This window comes from Macaca thibetana, chromosome 3 (genome assembly GCF_024542745.1).
Source record: "Macaca thibetana thibetana isolate TM-01 chromosome 3, ASM2454274v1, whole genome shotgun sequence".
Taxonomy (NCBI): domain Eukaryota; kingdom Metazoa; phylum Chordata; class Mammalia; order Primates; family Cercopithecidae; genus Macaca; species Macaca thibetana.
Genome location: NC_065580.1, coordinates 55,411,900 through 55,437,027, shown reverse-complemented (window position 1 = coordinate 55,437,027; position 25,128 = coordinate 55,411,900). Strand labels below are relative to the sequence as shown.

Here is a 25,128-nt window from a genome sequence, read left to right as displayed (position 1 = left end):
AGGATAATTTAATCAGTATAGGAGATCTCCTCCCTTGAATAAAGTATGAATAATATTAGAATTAGGAGACATGTATTTTAAAATTGATTTTCGTGTTCTTTAATTGCTTAAAGACAATATCTGAAACTACTGTTCATTTCTTTAACAAAAAGAACAAGTACTCAGAATACTGATACATTATTAACCATTATTCAGCTTATTTTTATATATTAACAGCATAATGAATCTAAACACATTTATTCTGAGTAAGAGGCTCTAAGTTGCCTGTCACGCTACAGTTAAAAAAATTATTTTTGTAGCACCACAACTCTTTAAAAATAAAATATTCTTTTGATTATAAAAAATTATGTGTTTGCTACAGAAGAGTTAGGATACACTTGTTAATAAGTCAAAGAAAACTCTTTCATCAAAAAACTATTATTTTTGTTTTTCCTAATGCTTAGCTTATGATCATACATGGACTTCTGAACTGCCTGTAAATTGTTGTAGGTAATACTGTCAACTGGAGAAGAAAACCCAAAATGTAACCAGGTGATTTCACATAGTACCTGCTACACAGGCTGAAACAAGGCACTCTGATGAAAAAGTGACAAATACATGACTTAAAGAAAACTGTTCTTCAGCACAATCAACCACAGTGGGCTCCTGGCTGTAGAACACTGACTTGCAATTTGGAATAGAAGGCTCCTGAGGGAAACAGTCCTTTCGCTAATGGCGGATCTTCTAAGATATGGAAGCGACTGAAGGATGCTGTTCTCAGCATGGCTGCTGGACATCTGCAATTCTCATGCCACAGGGAACGACCAGGAGGGGGTTTCGTTTTTATGGGACCTAGCCCCATTAAAAAACAGCATCTTTCTTCCCCTTGAACATTTCCTTTGCAAATGTATACCAGTTATTTATAAATACATACCCTTGAAAAATAAAATTGAAGGTAATAGAATAGACAGCAAAACTGCAAACACTCGATCAAAGGGCACCCTATTTTACTGAATACTTTGGGTAGGAACTTTTAGCTCTAAAACAAAATCACTTAAAAGAAACACTGCCAGACACGGTCATTGTTTTCATTACCTATGTTTGAATTTAACATAGATTATTCATGCCAAACATGAAGCCTTAATTGGTTTCTTTTGGTTACCAGTAATTATCTCTCTCACTACCAGTTAGCCAGAGCTCAGGAAATAGAACATATTTCAATCTTAATCTGAGCAAAACACAACCAGGAAGGTAATCCTGCTGTAATAGAATAAGCCAATGTATGCAAAATACATATGTAAATCATCTTAAGATTTATTGAATTATCTGCAGTATTTTTAATGCCACTCCCTGCTGGAGAGAAGTGAGAACAGAATGTAACATTTAAAAATATTTATTTCACTTTAAAAATGTTGTAGATTATTTACTGCAAAACTAAGACTTACTATTCTCTAAATCTGAAAGCATCTGGCATTATAATCCTGATTGCACACCATGTTTAAAGCAAACGTTTCCAAGTTAAATCATTATAACTGCTAAAAACACTTACCAATGGAAAATTGGAGGACAGAAGCTGTTGTTGTATTAAGGCCTGTGGTAATCTAGGGAAAAAGAATATATAAAAATAAGACAAGATAGGAGAAAGAGGAGAAAGATGCTGGGAGGGGTACGGGGCGGGGAAGAGTTAAAAAAGAGGAAAGAGGAAATCCATTAACAGAAGTTGCATTTATCCAGTTGTTAGTTCATTTTGTCAGTGTGTCCAAACACAGATCTGTTTCTTGTTCCCCTGTGGGGAATAAATAAGTGAAATCCTGACTTGGGAATGGATAGCATATTTCTCAATGTCCTTTCATAAACTGTTTTTAGTGGAATCCAGCAGGTTATCTTGTGAAGGCATTTAACAAGGCTCCTCTCCACTCATTCCACCATCTCCCCTCCATCCTACCATATCAACAGATCTGTGACCCAAAGAGAATGTAGCAAAAGGCTACCAAACAAAAATTGGGAGATAAATTAAGAACAAATAAGCAGAATAAAATTATTTTGAAAAAGAAATAGAACTACAATAGCTAAAGGTCATAGGCTTTCTTTGTGGAGGGGTGTGATAAAATGGTCTAAAATTGATTTTAATAATGGTTCCATAACTTTGTAAATAAACCAGAAGCCTTGAACTGAACACTTTAAAAATGTAGAATCTGTGGATTATTTCTCAATAAAACTGTTACCCAAAAAATGAAGAAAAGAAATATAATTATGGACCTAGAAATAGTCTTCAGATAAGTTTCTGCTACTTTTCCTTAGTTTCACGAAGAAGCATGCTTAAGCAAAATTTCCCCCTTCTGAAAGAAGAATGGTGCTTCTTTAATTTTAACATTTTTTTTATCCTTTAACTTTTTTTTATCTGACCCTTTCATGGGTCAGAGCAGTAACTTTGACACATACCAGCTCAAATGAGACGAGAATTCAGGTTCTCATTTTGCTGGGTTCTGAAACTCTGTACACTACAATATTGGACATTTCAATGACTCCGCCCTATGCAATAGAAAGCAGATAACTCTTCACTGTGGCAGAGGCAGTAGGTTGTCTTACTTTTGCTTCTTGTTTTTGTTGTTTTGTTTTTTTTGAGACAGAGTCTCCGTTGTACTTGGCTTCTTATATGTCTTAATAACATCTTTAGACATATCCCTGTACTTTGTTACCCCTTATAGGATAGAGTCCACAATTGCAGAAGGGTCAAGTGCTATACAATTCATGAACAGCCGTAGGAAATGAGTGAGCAAGCCTCTTGCTCTGTTGGAATTCCGTTGAGATGTGAACATTAAAAGATCGGATGCATGTGAATATCAAAATATCTATATCATGACTTGGAGAGGTGACTGAATGTGTGCTTTAAATACATAGTTATAAAGCTACTGCTAGTGCATTAAATGTACTGAAGAGTCTTACTTATCCTGATGGTGTAATAAATGATGCTTGTGTCACCTACTTGATCAAGTTCCACAGCCGTGACTTCTGCTAGCGAACAGCAAGTTGTGTGAAATATCGCCAAATTTCAAATTATGTGTGCTAACTGAGGGTGAACCTAGACTTTGATTAGTCACTGATTCTATTTTTTTTTCACCACAGAAGATTAGGACTGGTTGATTCATTTCTTTACCTTTACCCATTTATTTTATTAGTAAAATATCAGCTACAAGAAAGAACAGCAGAGATGAGGGAAAGAAAAAAGAAGCACTGCCTATGAAATCTATTCTGAAATCTATTCACCTATATTTATACTTGAGTATTATAAATACAAATTATACCTGTATTTATAATTGGGTATTACAAATTATTAATCTTGAGTTCAAATGTGAGTTATTAAGCCTTTATATTTGACATTCTGAAACAAAAGGTGCCTTTAAAGAGCTTTTGGTAAATAATATGTTAACTATGATTGTCTGAGACATAACTTTTTTCTTACCAAATCTCTCTTAAATTATTAAATACACTCAAAACTACAGGAAATTAGTATGATAACTAAATGAATCAGAAGAAATCACTGTAGGCCAAAGCTGTTCGTTCTGCACTTTTTCTCTAAAATTTTTTATTGGGTTTGATATTGTTTTAGTCCAAACACACCCTTGTAATTAAAATGCATTTCCAAATATGTGAGAATAATTCAGTAAATAGGCCTGGCCTGGAGGCTCATGTCTGTAATCGCAGCGCTTTAGGAAGCCAAGGCAGTAGGATTGCTTGAGCCCAGGAGTTCAAGACAGCCTAGGCAACATAGGGAGACCTCATCTCTGCAAACAATTAAAAAAAATTAGCTGGGTGTGGTGGTGCATGCCTGTAGTCCCAGCTCCTTGGGAGGCTGAGGCAGGAGGCGGGAGGCTGAGGCAGGAGTCTGAGGCAGGAGTCTGAGGTGGGAGGATGAGGCCATAGGATCAGCTGAGCTCGGTAGGTCAGGGGTGCAGTGAGCCATGATGGCGCACCTGGACACCAGCCTGGGTGCCAGAGTGAAGCCCTGCCTTAAAACATAATAGTAATAATTTAGTAAATAATTTCTTTTTTTAAAATGGAGGGTAACGTAACTCATTTCATTTTAAATTCTGAGAGCATATTTTTCCTTTAAAGAAGTGAGTAAATGAATTCCTTTATACCTTTATTTTATGCTAACAAAATTAATAAAGTTCAGTGTCACCACCTGAAATACAGAGACTTCACTGGGTTAAATAAAACCCAGTGAGGGGGTGCATGGCACAGCAGTAAAAGGAACAAAAACTTGTGCTATGTCCAGGTAACAGTTGCTGCCACCTCTCACTGACTAACTTCTCCTGAAATGAAATGGCTTTTTAACTACATTCACAAAAATGGAGATCCTCTTTTTAGCATTTTAAAAGATAAAGCCTTAGCCTACTAAGGTTCTTTGCTTGTGGTTCTTTTTCTTACAACTTCAGTCAGAATGGGTTTTATGAACAATAAGAAGGAATATTGTTTAAAAAGTGATGTTTTGGGGCTGATAACTTTCATTAGTTCTCATGCACAACAATTTTGACTGGATTCAGTCATAAAGTACCATGCAAATGTTTGGATTTTAGTAAATATTGAATATAATGTTAACTGAAAATTGAATTCCTCACTTTTCATTTGATTGATCTGTCTTCTATAAACACAACTTGGGTACAATATATATTTTTGCTTCGGGGACACCAATACAGTATAAAAATTATGAAAAATTAGAAGTTAGTATAAAATGTGGACATCATCTCCATCATTCTCAATCTGTTTTATTTTATTCCCTTTGAATCTCACCATACAAATTCATCTTAGGAAAATGCTTACAATGGAAATATAAAAACTACATGCTTTCTTATTTCCCAGATGAAGATAATTATTTTGAATATTTTCCTTTTTAGTTGAAAGGCTAATCCCACATTAATTATAAAACACAATTCAAAATTAGCCCACTGAATATGTCAACTCTAATGCTAAATAAACAGGGATATAGTGAAACAATCAGGACTAAACATACAAAGGATTAAATAATACTTCAGTTTTATGCTATGAAAATATGAATTTTGGCATTATATTCTTAGATATTTTTATTTCCTATTCACCAGTGGCAACAAAAATAACTTGCCAAGAATTTCCAGGAATATTACTAAATGAGACACCTTCTAAAACAGGCATTTAGTCTAAGCTCAATTAACTACAGTAAAAAAATTAAATTTGGTAAGGTTTATAGATAATTAATTCTGTCATGGTATATTATCTAAAATGTACTAGCAAATCTATTTTTTCAAGAAAAACTTCACCACTAGACTCATACTTCTCTGCAGGAATATTATAGCACTTGTGAGGCTTGAATTATGAGCACCTATTATTTTAATTTGCATCCAATTAATTCTGTTTGTGTTGTAATTTCAACTAAAAACTCCTCAATTCATCAATGCTCTGAAGCTTGTATCTTTAATAAATTAAATGTATCTGTTGGCATGAAAGGGGTATTTAAGCAGCATAAAATAGAACCATCTTACAACAATTAATTGGCTTTCACATTTTGATAACTAAATCTTCTTTTAATTGCCCATCTTGGCACCCCCCCGCAACAATTTACATTGGAAGTCAGTCTTTTGACAACTTTGAAAGTTAATGATTTTTAAACACAATTGTGACAAAAGGGTGAAAAATACAACCTATTACTAGAAGCCCTCTGAAAAGGAAGATATGGGAAATAAAAGAACAAGCATTAAAGCCAAGCCGCAAAGCAGAAAAGTAAAGCATAAGAGATAGTACAAGAAGAGTATTAGGCACAAAGGAATTGAGACAGGATATAACATAACAATTGCTTTTATATTGTTTTTCAAGAAGGTAAAATGAAAGTAGTCTTCATGCCAGAAAGAATTACCAAGTTCTTTTGTTGTTCAACAACAACAAAAAAGGCTCATTAGCTGCATGCTGATGGCTAGTAGTTTCACTTCTTTCCTTTTTGAATGCTCATGTTTCATTTTACATACGATTTGGCAAGCAAAAGCTACTAATCAATCTAAAGTAAAGGAAAATAATCTGCTTCTAAGTAATTTGACATGAATCAAAAATTTTTTAAAACTGGTTTATTCAGTGTGCTCTTTCACTTAAAGAAAAATCCGTCAGGTTCTTCTGTGACTATGAACCAAAGTTTTAAAATAACGTGATAAAACTGAACATCTAACAGTTTTGTCTTGTAAGGAGAAAATAAGGACAATTTTAAGAGCATGGCTTTATAGGAGAACTTAGAAGGTCATAAACTGTTTATTATTTATATTATAGCAAATACTCATATTTTTAAAAAGCCATCTAATCATAGTGATGCTCCATATTTAATGAGATCCATTGATGCTGACAATTTTATTATTGAATTACTTATTTTTACATCTGAAAATAGGCCATAGAATCGCCCTTCCCAATTTTAAGATATTTGTAAAAGGACTCATAAATCATATTCGAATTTTCATCTGAACTTTAAGAGCATAAGAAAAACTTTTGTTGGCAAAAAGCTCAGTAAATACTATAATGGAATAATGTACATAAATAGCACATACTTACCAGTTCTCGTGGACCATATGGTTCACAGAAGGTGACAGCATTGCCATGCATAATCGCACCACACTGTTCTCCAGTCTCACAGTTGTTACATTCAACCCTGCAGGAACACAGAACACATTTCCAGTCTGAGAACTAAGTAGCACATGTGGTTTACTGCTCAGGTAAGAAGAGATGTAACAGTTATTGCTAGTCAGCTCAAATCACCATTTCGAGGAAAGTAGGGGTATTTTGTATTATAATAAGGTTAAGAAGACCTGAAACCAGAAAGACTTGAACATAAATCTCAATTCTTTCAGTTACTTACAGTGGTGGGCAAGTTACTTAACCTTCCAAAGTTTCAGTTCCCTCACCTGTAAACGAGGATAAAAATACTGACCTAAATCCCACATAGTTATTGTGAGGATGAAATGAGAGACTATATATAAAACTCAGAGTACAGAACCAATGTCATAGCAGGCACTTAATGAAAGATGATATTATAATCAATAATTATATAATATATACATGCCCAATACAAGGACTTTGCAAGTATTGAAAATAAGCAGAGTAATATCCACTTACATAAAAACTTGTATCTCTGAAATTAAAAGGTGTTTTATGCATTTTAAACATTTTTCTTTGGAGTTATGGTTAATGTAAATGTTTAAAATGACTGTCCTCAGACAAATCTGCATGTATACATCCCACCATGCTAAAAACAATGAAATCAGATTGTATTTAATCCACGTATTAGTATGATATACACACAAATTCTAATTCAAGCAAATTTTGGATACTGAGCTATTATGCTAACTTTGCAAATAACGTAATTAGCTCCTATCTTTATTACTATAAAATGAAGTGGTTATTAAAATCTTAGGACAGGATCTTAAAAATGAATTTATTCATATCTCTATCTAGTAGAGATTGAATACACAAGGTATGTGTATTCTGGATTTGACCTTGTATATTTACAGTAACATTTACAATTTTCTGCATTGTGACATTTCAACCTATAATCATTACATTCCTAACATGTAGAAAGAAAGAGCTATGTTTCCCCTGTCTGAACCTCAAACCACATGAGAGCTGTATTTCATGCAGAAAGAACATTTTCAAAGACTTTCACATTCCAGGTGCCAAACATTGCAGAAAGGGCACTATGCCCTTTGTTTAGGAGATTATTGTATTATGCCCTTTCAGCCGTTTGTTAATTTTAAAGAAAAGGAGTAGAACACCCATCCAAATAGGAAGAAGACAAAAGTGTGAAAGGAGCCCATAAAGCCAGGAGGCAGAAACACTGCATGTCAAAACTTGGCAAAGAAATCAAAGTTCTTCCTCTATGTTTACCACATTGATTAAATGTTATTATTCTAATCTTTTGAGCCACGTTCCCACACAAAAGATCAACAGTGCCAAGTGTTTTTAACATATTTTAGAAAAAACAAACAAATTTGATACAGAATTTGAAATGTTAATATCTCATAGCATCACAATTCTTAGGAGATTCAAATCTTCCCTTGGTTACTGTGAAGCAAGACATTAGAAGAGACACAACAGTAGCTTCATAAGGACAATAAACCTGTCTCTTGTTCATCATTTAGGGCATATTCCTTTTGAGAACATTGTATTCCTGAAATATTTGTTGAATGAATAAATGAATATAAGACAACTTCATAAATATAACCATTTTAAAGGTCTGAGGTCTAAATAACTTAGAACAGTGCCTGGCACATAGTAAGCATGATGTAAGTGTTAGCTATTATTATTGCTAAGAATTTCTCGTGGATTTCCACCATTTTCATCTACTCCAGAACCTTACATGAGGGTTTTTTTTTTCCATAGAGACTGTATTATGCGAATGACTTCTTACTACTTTTCTAACTCTTGTGATTGTGATAAAAGTACAGCGAAGTAGCACAAAATTTATAGTAGGCTTCTTACTTTAGTGAGAGATGAAGATTATTTGGCCTCCAAGTCATTGTGAAACGGCTTAAGAGAAACATTAAGTTTGATGGAGGAAAAGGTAAAAGAATGTTCAAACCTCACAATAGCTATCTGCAATTTGTCTCCAGTGACTCTAAACTAAAAGCGTCATTGTTGATGTGAAATTTGAGGCCTGCTGCTTAAATTTCTATAGCAATTATTTTGTCTATAAATATTGCTCAGCAGTTTCCAAATCAACTATATATCAAGAAAATATCTATATATAATATATGTATTATAGGCCCCCTCCTTCCACAGTTTTGCTTAAACAGAATTCAGCTAGAAACTGGATAACTGTATAAAAGTAATGGCCTACAGCCTGGAATTAGAGAACCAGTACTTAGATGACAGATGTTTGATGTCTTTGGAGAATCACTTCTATGTAGTAGAATAGCAGGGGTTAAAAAAAAAACAATAAACACAAGAGAAAAGAAAACAGATACAGCTATTCTTCCCATTGAACTCAACAATCCTCTAGACCCTTCTCTTCTTCATTGTGCTTTATATCTCCACAAATTTATAATAAATGGAAAAAGGCATTGGTAACCCTGCTGAAGAAACTAAAAGATTTATAATGATCAGATATTACCCACTGTGTGGCTGCTACCTCCAGAAACAATAGCTTCATCAACGACTAATGGGACAAATCTGTCAGATTTCTGCCAAGGTCTTTTAAATGTCCTTTACTTGAATTTCTCACAGTCTGACTGGGTTTGTCAACATAAATTATTTTAATTTACCCTGAATGTCCATCCCTCTAGGAGGTCAAATTCAACCCTCTCTTAGATGCCAATGGTGTTATTTATTCATTCATCATTTATTAATTCATTCTTGATTTTAACAAACTTAGGTTGAGGGCTCACAAGCACTGCACTAAGCTTTAGTGATACAAGGACCAAAGAAACACTTGTATTTTCTTCCAGGAGCTTACATTTCAAATGGAAAGGCAGAGAAGTAAACAAAGAGTTACAATAGAGGGTATCAATGCAATGATAGCTATTTATTGCATTCTATGACGTATCAGATACTCAAATGCCTCTTACTCTCTAAGACAGTTATCAGTGTCTTATTTTACTGAGGAGGAGATTTAGCTACAGAGAAGTTAGGCATTTGCTCAAGGTCACACAGTCGTGAAGTTGCAATTTGAACCTAGAGTTTGTAATCTGGACCTACAACTTGCTAACTCCAACAGCTGTGACACTTGTCATTGCTCTTCACTCATAACAGGAGCATACACTGGTTGCAATGGTACCTAATGCAGAGACTGGAGAAGTAAGAGAAAGCCTTCAAAGGAGATGGTCCCAGAACTGGTCCTGAATGAGAAATAGGAGTTACTCAAGCAAGGAAGAAAGATGAGTGTGTGATAGGACACATGGAATGCAGAAATTATGACACACAGCTGGACTGTTAGTTCAGTGAGTCAGTATGACTGGAACCACGTTGATCCATGCAGAAAGGCAGCAAAGGATGTGGCCAGAAAGTGGCAACCAGCTCACAAAGGCTTCATGCGCTATTTACCATGTGATAGGTGCTGATAGAAGCTCTACAAATAATGCCTCAATTAATTGATACAAAATCCTCTCCTTCTATTTTTTATCTCCACTTAGACAATGCTAGAACTGAGATTTAGAAATATTAAATTACTGTCCAAGGTTACACAGCTAGGCAATTGCAGAACTAATTATTTTGTTTCAAAAGTCATGTGGCAAATCCCTTTTAGAAAAATTACTATAGCAAATTATGGACCGGAGGTAGACAAGACTGGGGGCTACCAATGTAACTCAAGTAAGATACAATGGTGCCTTGAAATAAGGTGGGATGGAGCAAAGTGGACACCCTCTACTGCTCTATAAAAACCTAATGTAAGCCACATTTGTCATTTTCTACTTCTAATGGCTGCATTAAAAAGAAACGAATTTTAACAAAGTGTTTCATTTAACTCAATATATTCAAATTATATTTTCACATGTAAGTAATATAAAAATTATTAATTACACTGTTTACGTTTTTAAATACTGTCTTCAAATTGTGGGGTATATTCTATACTTACAGCACATCTCAATTCAGACTAGCCACATTGCAAGTGCTCCACAGCCATCCGTGACTAGCATCTACCATGTTGGACAACACAATTCTAGAGAATTAGAGGTCTTGGAAACTGCCTGCTTTCTGGTTATTCTCAAAATTGGAGATGATCAGCTGAACTTTCAGAGAAAGGCGATTGGGACTGATAGGACAGTTTAGGATCTAGTTGAAATCATGGGAGTGCTTATCTTTAGGGGCCTGGGGATAAGGGAGGATATACAAAGTAAAAAGAGAAAAGGTCCAAGAATGAATTCCTGGGGAACAACCAGATTGCCCGTGGTCTGGTTTCTGGAAAGCTCTAACCATCATCATAATCCTTCAGTGTGTATCAATCCAAGTGTATCTCCATTTACTTCTCCATGATTATTGGTAGTGGGGTTCCTTTCTATGCATATTATTAACTAATCTGTGCTGCCCATTAAGGTGATCTTCCTAATATTTTTTTCTACCAATAAAGTTAAGTATTGTACAACTACACATATGAATGCCATTATGATAAAGGGAAAGATAAATCATAATTTCATGATGAACACAATGATCCTGATGGAGACCAGGCAAGACAGTACAGAGGGCAACTGGTGGTCATGGCTTCCAAGAAGAGAATAGTGACCCCTGCTAGAAAGATGAGGTGAATTTTAAAAACCTATGGATATAAATAAACATTCAAATTCCAAGAAAAATAATTCCTGGCTCACCCCAGAATTTGAAACAATACTTAAATGCATAACTGCTCTTTCAGTCCTACCCTCCTCACTTTCTCAGAATGCCTCTGTGTCTAACAATTTAACTTGGTTGAGTGGAGTGAGGTATTTAACCCCCAAAAATGTTCCTATGAAGACCACAAGTAATCTGAAATTCTACTCTTCCTTTATGGAAAAGTTCTATGAGTTCCTAAGAACTAGGATTTGATTTGCTGGATAATGAGTGGTTCAATTTTCTTTAGGCTCAGTGTAAAACAAAAATAAAAACAAAAACAAAAACTGCTGTTGTTTATTGCTGACATGTAAATCTGTAACCTCACAATTAAATGTTTTCTACTTTCTCATTCTCTCAGGAAAATGTTGGGCTTTGTAAAGTTAGGTAACATAGTCTTCAGAGATTTGTGGGAAGAAGGAAGTTTTCAACAATCCCAGTTAAACAGACTTCTGTTGTTCAATTTGAAAAGGAATGTGACCTCCCAGCCTAAGGATTATAAATGGATTGTTTCTCTGCATAATAGTAAAAGTAATACTAAATGTTTCTCTAATCTAAGAATGCTTTTCTCCTTTTATATTTCCCAATATGAAAAACAGAACATAAGAATCTGCCAGATACCTTGGCGTATCATATGGATTGTCCACCTCAAAAATATATTTTGCCATGAACAATATGATTAAAAGACATTTTAAGGGAAATACTAGCAATCTTCAAAAACCTTTGAAAGCTTGAACTTATTAAACCTTCCCTGAACCAATTTATCACATGCTTAGGTTCTACATGAAGCTTATCTATTACTTGAGTTTACAGATCATCAAGTGAGAGGGGACTTGAAATATCACTGCATCTCATCACTCCCTTATGATGATGAAACAGGACTAGAATTCAGGTTGCCTGATTTCTTGTCCAGTATTGTTCCCACTCTGCCTCATGCAGCTAGTGACGGAAAAATTCCAATTCTATAAAAACAATGTGCATTTCAAGGAATGTTTGTCATTTTTACTGTGAATATTTATTTTGAACATTTACAATAACTTTTCTTAAAAACTGTTTTTTCATTTATAGGATAATTTTTTTTGCTGATAAAAAAGCACAAAAAGTAGAGAGATGAATGGACTACTTCATAAAAAACATTAAGAGTGAATTCACTGGACTGAAGTACACAACAATCAAATTCAGTACCCCTTTGGCTATATATATTCTTAGATAATTCATCACAATCTATTTCGTATGTACACTATCTCTTTTTTCACTAACAAAATTATAAAAGAATCAGTAAATATAAAGACTGGTACTTGCTGACCAAAAAAACTAGGATCAAACCATAAACATAAAAGAAAAACAAATGCTTTGAACCCGGGTTTTGTCTTCCACTGTAACAAGCTCCTTGGCAAATTGCAAGCTTGTTATTTTGGTATTAGTTATCTATTTTTTGCTATTTATTATTCAGGTGACTTTTTTTCGAAGGATAAAGAATTACATGCGATGATACCTTTGAACAGTAGAGAGTATACTTCTGAAGATATAACTGGGCTTTTTAATCCTGATTTTGAAATTATTAGGCATGAAAATATGCTCAACCACCATTCATCGGGCACAGAGGAAGATGAGGTGAAATGTCCTTGTAGTCTGGGGTCCCCACAGAGCAGTGACTCAGATGGGCTCTCAGGATGCAGGAAAGCGGAGGAGGATGAATGAGAAAATTGAGCTCCTTTGCACAACCAGAGATTTATGAATGTTGGTGGTGACATCATCCTGATAACAGTAAATAAATAACTGAAATATTGTTTTCTCAAGAGCAGTCTAATGGCATGACTCATTCTTTTTAGATCATAGTGAAATCACTCAGCCGGTAGTCAGGTACTCTGCTGAAGCAAGTTAATCACCTGGAAACTCACTGACAATCAGTTATCATCAAATTCTCATTTGAGATACATGTAATTTGTCCTCAAGACCAAGGACATCATATTATCTCTCCATAATGTATTGCCGCTGAAGGGGTCAGTGTCTGATGATCAGCTCCACCAGAAGCAATCTGACATTCTATAAACCTGCATTTCTGAGCCACATTCACCAGCATTTCTGAATGGAGATATTTGGATAATTTTAACTTTTGTTCTGATTATTTAAAGGTTCTTTAAAAATGAAAAAGGAAAAGAAAAGTTTCTTGTAATTTCCTGACCCAAAGATAATGTGTCTGCAACCCCAGGTACAGATCACACACTGCTTGTGCTAACAAGAATCTGAGGTGTGAACTTGCAAAGCAAGGCCAGATCAAGGACTGATGAATTCATCAAAGTAAACGAGATCTTGCCAGCCATTTGGTAGCTGGGCTGTCAGCTGACTTATTCCGAGACACCAGAACTCTTTGTACCTTCCATTCAAACCTCAACAACCAAATACTCAACTTCTGACCATATTTTACAATATAGATAATGTTTTATAATAATAAAGAGGACATGATCATTATACTTCTAAGCAATTTACATGATCATTTTCAAGAAATGAAATTTTTTAAATCCTATTCTCTTTGTTTTTTTTTCTTTTTTTTTTTCTTATACTTTGAGTTCTAGGGTACATGTGCATAACGTGCAGGTTTGTTACATATGTATACTTGTGCCATGTTGGTGTGCTGCAACCATCAACTCGTCAGCACCCATCAACTCATCATTTACATCAGGTATAACTCCCAATGCAATCCCTCCCCCCTCCCCCCTCCCCATGATAAATCCTATTCTCTTTGTAAATGTGGAATCTTTTTAGAGAAACAGCAAGGAAAGTTCATTATATAAGACTGAGAATAATATTACCTTCAACTATGTCATGTCTTTTTTTCTAAGGAGCTAACACATGCTGTAAATGTGAAAATGACAAACTCCATTTATAGCTCATTCTTTCTCATTACTTTTCACCGAGGAAGGTAAGATAACTTTTCTTATTTCACTAGGGAGTTAAAAAATTGATCTCTTCTTCGTTAACAGGTGCGAATGACAAACGTTATTTAGGTTAAAAATAACACCTCTAAAATCTTACTACTGCACACAATATTCTGACCTCCTACTATGGTAAATTGCACTACATGCTGCTTGAAGAAATATTTTCTTACTTGTTTCAAATGTACTTGACATTTAATTCCTTTGAGTGAGCTCTTGTTTCTGTCACCTAAACCAGAAATTAAACAAGGAAGTAATAAACCTCTAGATTCACACCTTATTTTATTAGTTGGACACCCCCTGGTTAACCTTTCTATTGTAGATGAAACTTTTCCCTGGAGCAATTACATCATGATAGAAAAAGAGGGAAATGAGGGGGAGGAAGCTAGCGAGGAAAGTTAGAGGAGAGTTTTGTAATAAGAGAAAAAGGTTATTAACAAAAGAGAAGAAAAAGTAAGAGAGTAGAAAGCGGTGAACAAATCAAGAGAGAGCAGGTTAGAGAAAAAGCAGAGATTCACACATGATCAAAATAGTGAACCATTAAACTCCAAATATTAAATTATAATTCCATAACCTGAAAATGCACGGATACACTAGAGGTTCTGGCAAGGGTATGTCATCAGAGAAAATATTTATTGTGTTTGACTTTTTTTCATCTATTCACCATTTTCTGTAGCCACTTGCTCTTGAGAAAATGAAAGGTTTATGCTCCCTTTCACCAGCACTGCCTTTCCGGCTCACTGCCCATGGGCATGTTGGATACCGAGCACAGTGGAGATACTTTTATTATCCAATTTATTTCTCCCTTGTTTGTTCATTAGTCTTACTTCTTTCTGATTACCTAGAAACTCCACTTACATTGGAGTTCTCACATTTGGCTACTAAATGGAGGAGTCCTCTTTGTTTTTTATTATTTATGGCATGGGGGTTGTCCAAGATACTAATGAACTATAAAGTGGTTTTACTGCTTGCTTGACTTATTTTCGTTTATGGGCTAAGCTATTATTAAATAAAGCTCCAGTTAGAATAATTCACCCATCATCTTGAAATCTCAGTATTTTTATACTCGTTGTTCAGACAATTATTTTTCTCAAAGGAATGTTAGTAAGCCAAATCACCAGTCTTCTTTCTGATTTCATATTAATTGCTCCAAAAAATTGATATTTTCAAGAGAATACCAGATGTGGCACAGTCTATGATTGCTATTTCCCTGGTCCTGTAATATTGTCATTTATATATGAAAATGGAAACGTTCTAGTCTTTCCTTGATTCTAGCAATCCAATGCAATGCCAACCATGGCTTTAGCTTCCTTTGTTGTAAATTGTGGGCCTTTCTGTATCATCATCCAACTGATGGAGGTCTTCTTGTACCACAGGATCTGAAACAACTTTATTCGTGACTTTCTTGATGTTTCACATCTTTGTTGGCATTACAACCCAGTATCTAAGATGCTATTTCTGAGGAGTAACTCCTGTTCTTCCCTGATCTCTGTTGAATAGGGCATCTCTGCTATTATTATTGTTCTATCATTGTGCTGGAGGGGAAACATCTGTTGTCATCTAGTTGCCATTTATCACTGTGTTTTTTAATAGTTCTACATTTCCCACTAGAACATCAGAGCCTGGTGATATTAGAGTCTGGATGCCTTCTGTGATCTTCAGAAAATAAGCATTAAAGGGAAAACTTAAGTAAAACACAGATCCTCTCTGACTTTGTAATTGCTTAGAGGGTAAAACACTTCTTGAGAAAACTAGAATCCATTCATGTTTTAGTTCCTTTGCAGTCTCTCTTTCTCTGTCTCAAGTTATGAATCAGAAATATCTCCTATGTCTTATTTTTTTTTCATTGCCTTTCTTCTTATTATTGAAATTTTTACTGAGGAAAATTTATACACAGTGCTATACACAGATCTCAAGTTCTGAAAATGCATCCATCTATGTAATCCACATCCCCTCACGATATACAACATAATCATCACCCCAGAGAGGTGCCTCATGCCCTTTCCCAGTCAACTCTCTGTCCCTGAAACAACTACTGATCTTATTTCTATCATGTTAATTTTGCCTAATCTGGATTTCATAGAACTCTTGGGTCTGGCATCTCTCCTTCCTTCCTGTTTTTTTTTTTTTTTTTTTTTTTTTGAGACAGAGTATCTCTCACCAGGCTGGAGTGTAGTGGCGTGATCTCGGCTCACTGCAACCTCCACCTTCCGGGTTCAAGTGATTCTCCTGCCTCAGCCTCCCAAGTAGCACTACAGGTGCACGCCACTATGCCCAGCTAATTTTTGTATTTTTAATAGAGACGGGGTTTCACCACATTGGCCAGGACGGTCTCGATCTCTTGACCTCGTGATCCACCCGCCTCAGCCTCCTAAAGTGCTGGGATTACAGGCGTGAGCCATTGCACCTGGCATGGCATTTTTTCATTCAACATAAAATTTTTGAGATTCATCCATGTCGTTGCAACTGTCAATAATTCATTCCTTTTTATTGCTGAATGTTAATAGTATTCAATTGTGTGGACACATCACTGTGTATCCATCCTCCAGCTGATGAACATCTGGGATGGTTCTAGTTTTTGGCTCTCAGGTATATTTATTTTTCAAAAAATCAAGACTTTCTCCATTCACATAAAATACTGGCAGTGTTTATATTACAATGCAATAATTTAATTCATAAAAGAATCTATGTATATGTAGTCGATGTTCAATAGTAGCTGCATAAGTAAAGTGTTAATAAAATAAAATGTATTTGTGGTCCCTTACATTCTCCTGAATTTAGTTATATGAGGTTTTTCTTCCCATTTTGTTGGGGGAGGTTTTGGAGGGTTGTTGCTGTATGACAAAGGCACTATTGATGCCCTCTCTCATCAGTAGTGCAGACACATTGAACACACGTGCTAACAGCACTGGTAAAGTGGTATTCATTCATTTGTGCTCTCCCTCACCCTCTTGGGTTCAATGGCACATTGGAATTGATGCAATTTGTGTTGAGCTCCAGAGGTATAGCTGCTTGTGGTTCAGGGTAAAGCGTAGAAGCTTCATTCTCATCAAGACTGAGCTGCCATTATATTCACATGAAGGGATTTTGTTACTCTCTTCCCTTAAAACTTTACTTCTCATCTCTCATTCAAACAAGTCAATCAGAAGCCACTGGGGGAGTAGGGATGTGCAGGGCCACTTCCCTAGCAGAGCCCCAGAGAGATCTAGGAGGCAAAGAGTAGAAGAAATCTATGCTCTGCATCTGAGGGAGGCAGAAGGACCAGAGTTGCACAATTGCACACCAGAGTATAGCACAGAAAAGATGCCCATGGCCCAGGCCTGGGAACAGCAGAGCAGTCTCCATGCCCTCAGGCTGGGCTCAAAACAGAACCACTGCTTGGTAACAGTGGTGAGGACAGGGACAAAGCCGAGCTGTGTGGACTAGTCACCAGACTAGATGAGATAACTCAAGATTCAGTGGATATCTGCAGGAACGGATAGATGGCTGGGGACCAGAAGTGCATCCTCATTCTATCTTCTGCCTTTGCACTAATAAGACACCTGACATTAGGCTCAAAAACCAAAAAATAAAAATTAAAAAAAAAATAGAAGATGACAAGCCAGAGTTGACTGAAATTAAGTTTCCACCAACATGGCAGGAGGAGGAGAATATAAAGAAATTAGGTTGGGTTATGGAAGAATAAAGAAAGTTTTATTTCTCTGATACTCAAGTTTCTGGACAGAATTCATAACTGCTACACTTGTATAAGCATAAACAACTTCCAGAAAGACTCACAGAAACTATTACCCAAGTTGTTGACCATGGAGAAAGAATACAGGTCTAGTGTGTGAAGGAGGCTTATTTTTACTGCTTATATTTTTGGATTATTTGAACTTTTAACCACATAAATTTTTAAATTTTTAAATAATTTCAAATATTCAAACTGAACAGATAGTACATTCAATATTGAGCTGACATAAAAGTTTCTCATTTCTATTCCAACTGCCATAAAAAACTTGGAAGAGTAACTTACCTGTTACCTTCATTCATAATAATATCACTTTATGTTCTTCATTTTTTATGTACAGTACATGAGATAAACTTGAATATTAAAGGGTTATGTGAAATAGAATTAAAAGTTGAATTCATTAGGTAAAGTTAATGGAAGTGAATACATTGTGAGCGTTTTAACTTTTAAACTGACCTACCTCTCTAAGATTGTACAGACATAACTAGTTTCTTAATTTCTCTTTTGCTTAACAATAAAAAGTACAGAGTAAACAATTCATATAAAGCTTTGAGAATCCCATGGGAGAAATATGTTCTTATAAGTAGCACAGTTTTTCTTTTGAGGGAAATTATTCAGTGGTGTATTGATTATGGGAATTTGGCTAAATGCAGCATACCCAGGCACTTTGCTTCTATCTGGTGGTGTGTGGCAGTGGCATAGGGACCGTGTTGGCCACAAGGATTCTATTTTCCACACTGTTACAAAGCTCCACTGGGTTTCTGATTCTTTTCTGGGGTAAAGAGAATCAAAGACAATGTTATCAGGGACAAAACTCATGTGACAAAACATGTAGCAAGAAAATAGAAGCTCTGGGAGAGTTAAAACTGCCTATCAGGTTCCAAAACAAAGTAGGGCTTTGTTAGTTTATTGGAAATATTTCATGGGGATGTCCGATTTTACTAGATGCTTGTTTCTGACTTTAGGATGTTTACATTGGCTTCTAAGGGGTTCAATACATCTAACACTGTATTTTTCCCTCCTTTATGATTCTGCTGTAATGCTATTTTGATCTGTTTATATTCCATAGATTTTATAATATAAATATATTTAATTTGGCATTTGTTTTTTATGAAAATGCAGGGAAAGGAAGACTTGGGGACTCAGTTAAATAAATTAGCTTAAAATTATTTTAATAATAACAATGTTCTCATCATGTCTGGGCTTAGAAGAAACAAACAGTCCAATGTACAAATACATCACAAGAGAAAGAAAAGGAGGATGGGAGGGAAGAAGGAAGAAAAGGAGGGTGAGCAGAAGTAAAAGTAGGAGAGAGAAAGAGAAGAGGGAGGAAAGGGAAAGGGAGAGGAAGAGAAGAAAGAGAGAGAAAGGGAAGGAAAGACAGGGAAGGAGGGAAAGAGAGGAAGGGAGAGAGGAAACTGACGTGTATTGAGCACCTACAATACACTAGACCTCTTGATACTGAAACGTTAACACAATGCTGCAAGCACGGTATTTGCCTACTTTTACTGCACAGAAATAGAGCTCACAGAGGTGAAGCAGCTTTTTGCTTTTCTCAAGGTATTCATTTGGCAAGTGGCGTGGTCAAGAGTCAAGCCAGGGTAGTCTGATATCAGGGCCTCTGCCACCTTTTGTTTAACAGAACAGTCATCTCTCAAATAATGACAGTTTCACCATTCCCTACTCTCACATTTTTTTTTTTTTTTTTTTTTGTATCTTAAAGAGGCTAAATGAAGGAGACTGTGGGCAATAAGGGATAAAGTAAAATTACTCCGAAGCATATCTGATAAAATGCAGAAAGACTCAGCTTTTAAAGATAAAAAAGAATTGTTTTAAAAAGTAGGAAAAAACTTTTTTTTAAAAAAGGTAGGAAAAACCATAGCTTAAGTAAAAGAGACATAAAATCCATAACTTTGGTCAAGAAAGCATCTATCAGATCAGTCATGAAAATGGGTGAAGAAAAATCAATCACACGTTATTGATTTAAAAAACAACAGAATTTGCACCACATAACAGTCACATTTTGTATTTGTCAAGAAAACTCACTGAAGAAAATGAATTAGCTTGACACAAACGCATTTGCCCTGAAAGAAAAAAATCATATGATAACATCTATATTAATGGAATATAAAAAAGCAAAATGTCAGAAGTAAAAAACTTTTTCTGGGTAAAGTGGTACTTAGAAAGGTTTTTTATTTTTTGGCTTATTAATAAAGATTTTCAATTTAAGAAAATTTATATTTAGGGAAGCAGAGTTCTATTGACAAACTGTTTCTTTAAGTGGCATATAAATTATAAGACTTTATGACTAGACTTTCTGGCTAGCCTGATAATATTTTTTTCTATATTTATACTATCTAGATCTATATTTCTTTCTAGAAAAGAAAGAAAAGTTTCTTGTGTAATATTGAAGCCTCAACACTCTACCTATATGTCATCTTCAACTCTCGGGTCAAAGGCAACTTTCTCCAACAAACTCCCACCAGAGTCATCTCTCTTTCCTTTGGAATTCCTCTAGTATGTTGTCTGTTCCCCTCGGTCACATTTAAGGATTTCTATCCTGTACTACAAGCTTTTTAAAGATGTGGTCTTAGTGTCTTCTCTATTAAACCGTTCATTACTTGAGAGAATCATACCTCTTATTAATTACTATAAAAATAAAATGATTATTGCTAAATATTTGTTAAAAAGTGAAAATAAGACAGAAATGAATATCATATGCTGACATTCGAGGATGAAATGATTATTTTCTTTTTAGCCTTATTATATTGCTTGAACTTAGTTTACATTAGAGTTTCTAATTTATCTTGAACTCTTCTGTCCAAACAAAAAGCATTTAGTATAACAGAAAATCCAAATTCAGATATTGTTCCAAATGATGCAGACTGATTTTCATTGTAACTCTGGGTCAATAGATCTATTTCTTCAAAGTCAGCAAAAATGCAACAAATTGCCAACAAATTCAGGCATCCATTTATGTATTAGACAAGTTTTTAATGAGTGAGTTTTGGTTCATTATTTATTTGCCCTCAAATATCCCACAGAGTTATACTTAAACAGCTTTTGAAGGAGAGACTGGAGTATACATAATGAGTTGACCTAATAATTTAGAAATTATTTGGAAGTATGACTCAAAGCGTTTGTCATTTCAGATAAACCATTTCCCTTCTTTGCTAGGCATAAATGAAATTATTAAACATATAATAGCATAATATTTTCTATGTAAGGATATTGCAAAACTGAAAAAAAAAATCTAACCACACCCATGGCTTTGAGGAGCTCCTGGATTCAGTTCTTAGAGAAGTCAAATAATAGACATTATATGCAGTCTACATTAAGCCCAGTTCTATAGCTTAACAAGTCTCACTGATACCTTAGCACTAAAGATCAATTTAATTTTAAGTAACTGCTCCTTAAGGGAGCAGTCAGCATTATTTGTTGCATTAAGCAAACCAAAGTGAGGAATGTTTCTGTAACTTACCATATATTTGGATTTAACTGCAGTTGGTGGTAGGAGTCAAAGTCATCTCGCAGGATAATGCTGTCACTATGTATTTCAGCTACAAGAAAAAGGAAGTATTTAGGAAAGAAATATACTACAACAGTATAGTTAGCTAAACACAAGTGTCAACATGCTGTATTTATGAAGAATAATGTATTTTAAAACTAAATTTTAAATGAGCAGTTGATTATATTTGCTTTGTCCCTCAAACTACTAAGGGACAAGGGTAAACAGCTCTGCAGTTTAGACACCTAGAAGTTGGGAAAACCAAAGACCCCAAAAGGAAACCTATGAAGCTGTCACTAGGCAGGGGAGGCAGGAAGGCCAAATTCAGCACCAACCTACAAGGAGAGGCTATACGGGACTTGTCTTCCATCAGTATGGGATGGCTGTGTCCCTACCCAAATTTCATCTTGAATTGTAGTTCCCATAATCCCCATGTATCGTAGAAAGGACCCGGTGGGAAGTAACAGAATCATGGGGGCAGTTACTCTCATGATGTCCTCGTGAGAGTGAGTTCTCACAAGATTTGATGGTTTTTGTTTTTGTTTTGAGTCAGAGTCTCGCTCTGTTGCCCAGGCTGGAGTGCAGTGGCACGATCTCGATCTCAGCTCACCGCAACTTTCGCCTCCTGGGTTCAAGCAATTCTCCTGTTTCAGCCTCCCGAGTAGCTGGGATTACAGGTGTCCACTACCACGCCTGGCTAATTTTTATACTTTTAGTACTGACGGGGTTTCGCCATGTTGGTCAGGCTGGGTCTTGAACTCCTGACCTCAGGTGATCCACTTGCCTCGGCCTCCCAAAGTGCTGGGGTTACAGGCTTGCGCCACCGTACCCGGCTGAGATTTGATGGTTTTATAAGGGACATTTCCCTCTTTTGCTTGGCACTTCTTGCTGCCACCATGTGAAGAAGGACGTGTTTGCTTCCCCTTCTGCCATAATTGTAAGTTTCCTAAGGCCTTCCCAGCCATGCTGAATTGTGAGTCAATTAAACCTCTTTCCTTTATAAATTACCCAGTCTTGGGTATGTCTTTATTAGCAGCATGAGAATGAACTAATATACCCATATTTCAACATATACTCATCCATGGCTTCCAAGAGATTGCCCAGACAGTGTCAGTGTCTAACTCACTTTAAAGCATGGAATTGGATAGAACATTCTGGCTATTCATTGTCAGCCAAAATTGCTGTAATCTAGTGATCCATTTTTTTCTTCCCTTTCCCCCTATCCTTCTTGCCCTGGCTTGCTTTCTCTCCTTCCTTATATTTACTCATTTTTATTCAAAGTTTTTAAATTTGTTAACTTTTTTTCTCTTTCAGAACTGCAAAAGAGAATTTATCTATATGAATAAGTAAAATTCCTAAATAAAATCAATTTAGAAGTCAGGAGGAATGCCAGGAAGCCATACATGGTTTTAAATATATTATCACTACACATTTGAGATATATTGAATATCTATTTTTAAGTTCTAGAAGAACTTCAGGCATGTCAAGCGCGATATTTTCATCAACTGTAGAGTTCATATTTTCGCTGAATAGATGATGAATAAGTAAAATCACTTTCACGGCCAGTTACAATGTAAGTGTGCTCATTTTAAAGGTTGTGTGAGAAATGATAATTATTTCTATTCATGTTGTAAAAATTAATTTAGTACTTTAACAATGCTCTCATCTGATTCATGGTTTGCTTAGGAAGTTTGTTTCAGCTACTATAACTTCTTTGAGTCTTGACAATTTTGTTTGAAGTAGCTAACAGACTATCTTTTGGAAAAATTAAAATAATATTATCTGATTAACAAAAATATCTCACAATTTTTTCTTTTAAAGGTGATACTTTGTTTTTTTAGGCTCACTCAAATGTAATTCTCTGAACTCACTGGGTAATTAAAATCACTTCCCAATATCAGGAATCATACTTTCACATTCTCTTTGGTGACATCCCCAACCCATGGCAGTCCTTGCCTCCTTTATACCAGGTATGCCAGCAGGCAAGCACATAATGAAGTCATGGAAACCAGTGAATCAGCATGTACTGAGAGGACTGGATGCTCAGACTCGAAGCCCTAGGCATGAGAACAGGGAGAATATGGATATACACTGGAGAGAATGCTGTGATGTATTCTGTGCATGGAGTGATTTAATGATTCCTCTGAGCGATGAGATGCAGTGCCTCAGATGCCTACAGGGTACAGCTCTCTCAGATACCCAATCTGGGCGAGACTCGGCTGGGCCACTGCGGGTCACCAGCCTGTCTTGGCTGCCAGAAGGCATGCTTCTAAGCGCTTGCATTTGTCTGCCAAGTAAGAGGAGCCCCAAGCTGTAGCATTACATAAAAGTAGAGCTTCTCAAGGCAGATTTTCCAAAGAGGAAAAATAAATTAATTGGGTTTATAGGTTGAAAGGAAAAGCCCAAGAGACAAATAACTGACCTACCTGGAAAGTCCCACAGTGAGAGACATTTGAAAAGGCTGCAACCAGCTAGGATGATTTCTTTTTATTCTTATTAAATACTACAGTGTAGGAAATTGCTTTTAAAATAAGTCCTCACTGACACAAATGAGAAAATTAATGCTTAAAGATCACTTGCTTTCTAGAGACATTTTTATTTACAAAGGCAATGGGTAAGCCTCACTGGATACCTGCTTGTGTATTGATTTACTTCCAAACACCACTATACTATTTACCATACACTTTATGAACACAAAATCATTTAATCCTTATATCAACCCTGTGAGGTAGGTACTATTCTTAATTCTACTTTGCAGATAAGAAAACTGAGGCACAGAGAGGTTAAGTAACTTGCTCTACATTATGTAGCTAGCAAGTGGTAAAAGTGAGATAAACCCAGGTAGTTTGGTTCAAGAATCTGTGATCCTAACCAGTACACACCCTGCCTCAAGAACTGTGGACCACTAAAAGCATGACATTATGGAAAATCCATGGTGCCATTTTAAGAAGGAGGTATTTATCTAAACAGTCTCATTTCAATTTTTTTTTTTAAAGAAACAGGATCTTGCTCTGCTGCCCAGGTTGGAGGACAGTGTCTCAATCATAGCTCACTGCAGCCTTGAAATCCTGGTTTAAATGATCCTCCCATGTCAGCTCCCAAAGTAGCTAGGACTCCAGGTGCATACCACTACACCGACTAATTTTTAACATTCGTTTGGTACAGATCTCAAATCCTAAATGACTTCAATTCTTCTATATTCATGGCTTCTTACTCACTAGCTCTATGCTCTAATATTTATGATGGGCATCTAGTATTATAAGGGACTCTGGGGAAAATTCAGCATTAGAATGCAAAAGCTTACACTCAATAGGATCTCAGGGCTGAGGGTACTAACAGGTGCGAAAGTTCCTGCATGAGCCCCCAGCTGGGCAACATGAACATTTCCTCAAGGAGGTTCTGTATTCAAGTATAATCTGTATCCAAGTCTAATTTCAGTGAATGATCAGTGACCAGAAAGGACAGCTTCCTCACCTCTGTAACATCTGCTCACATAGCCAGAAGAGCCAAACAAATAGATCAGGTGCTAAGGTTAATGACATCAGAGTCTTAAACACTTACCTAGATGTGGGTGCATAGTGGCCTCTGTTGGAGCTGAATCAAGAGAGGAAAGAAGAAAGACAACTGATCAGGAATGAAAGCAAAATCCAGTAATAAACAGTCAC

At 35.8% G+C, this 25,128-nt stretch overlaps 1 protein-coding gene across 3 annotated transcripts in view; it reads right to left on the bottom strand.

The window, feature by feature from the left end:
• RELN (reelin) overlaps positions 1-25,128 on the bottom strand; it is a 515,960-nt gene that overhangs the window by 258,164 nt on the left and 232,668 nt on the right. For all 3 annotated transcript variants that reach the window (XM_050782664.1, XM_050782662.1, XM_050782663.1), the window contains exons 5-8: positions 25,025-25,057; positions 21,437-21,515; positions 6,547-6,643; positions 1,529-1,580 (exon numbers count right to left, since the gene is read on the bottom strand). In XM_050782664.1, the coding sequence (XP_050638621.1) occupies positions 1,529-1,580; positions 6,547-6,643; positions 21,437-21,515; positions 25,025-25,057 (261 nt within the window). The remainder of the gene's footprint in view (positions 1-1,528; positions 1,581-6,546; positions 6,644-21,436; positions 21,516-25,024; positions 25,058-25,128) is intronic.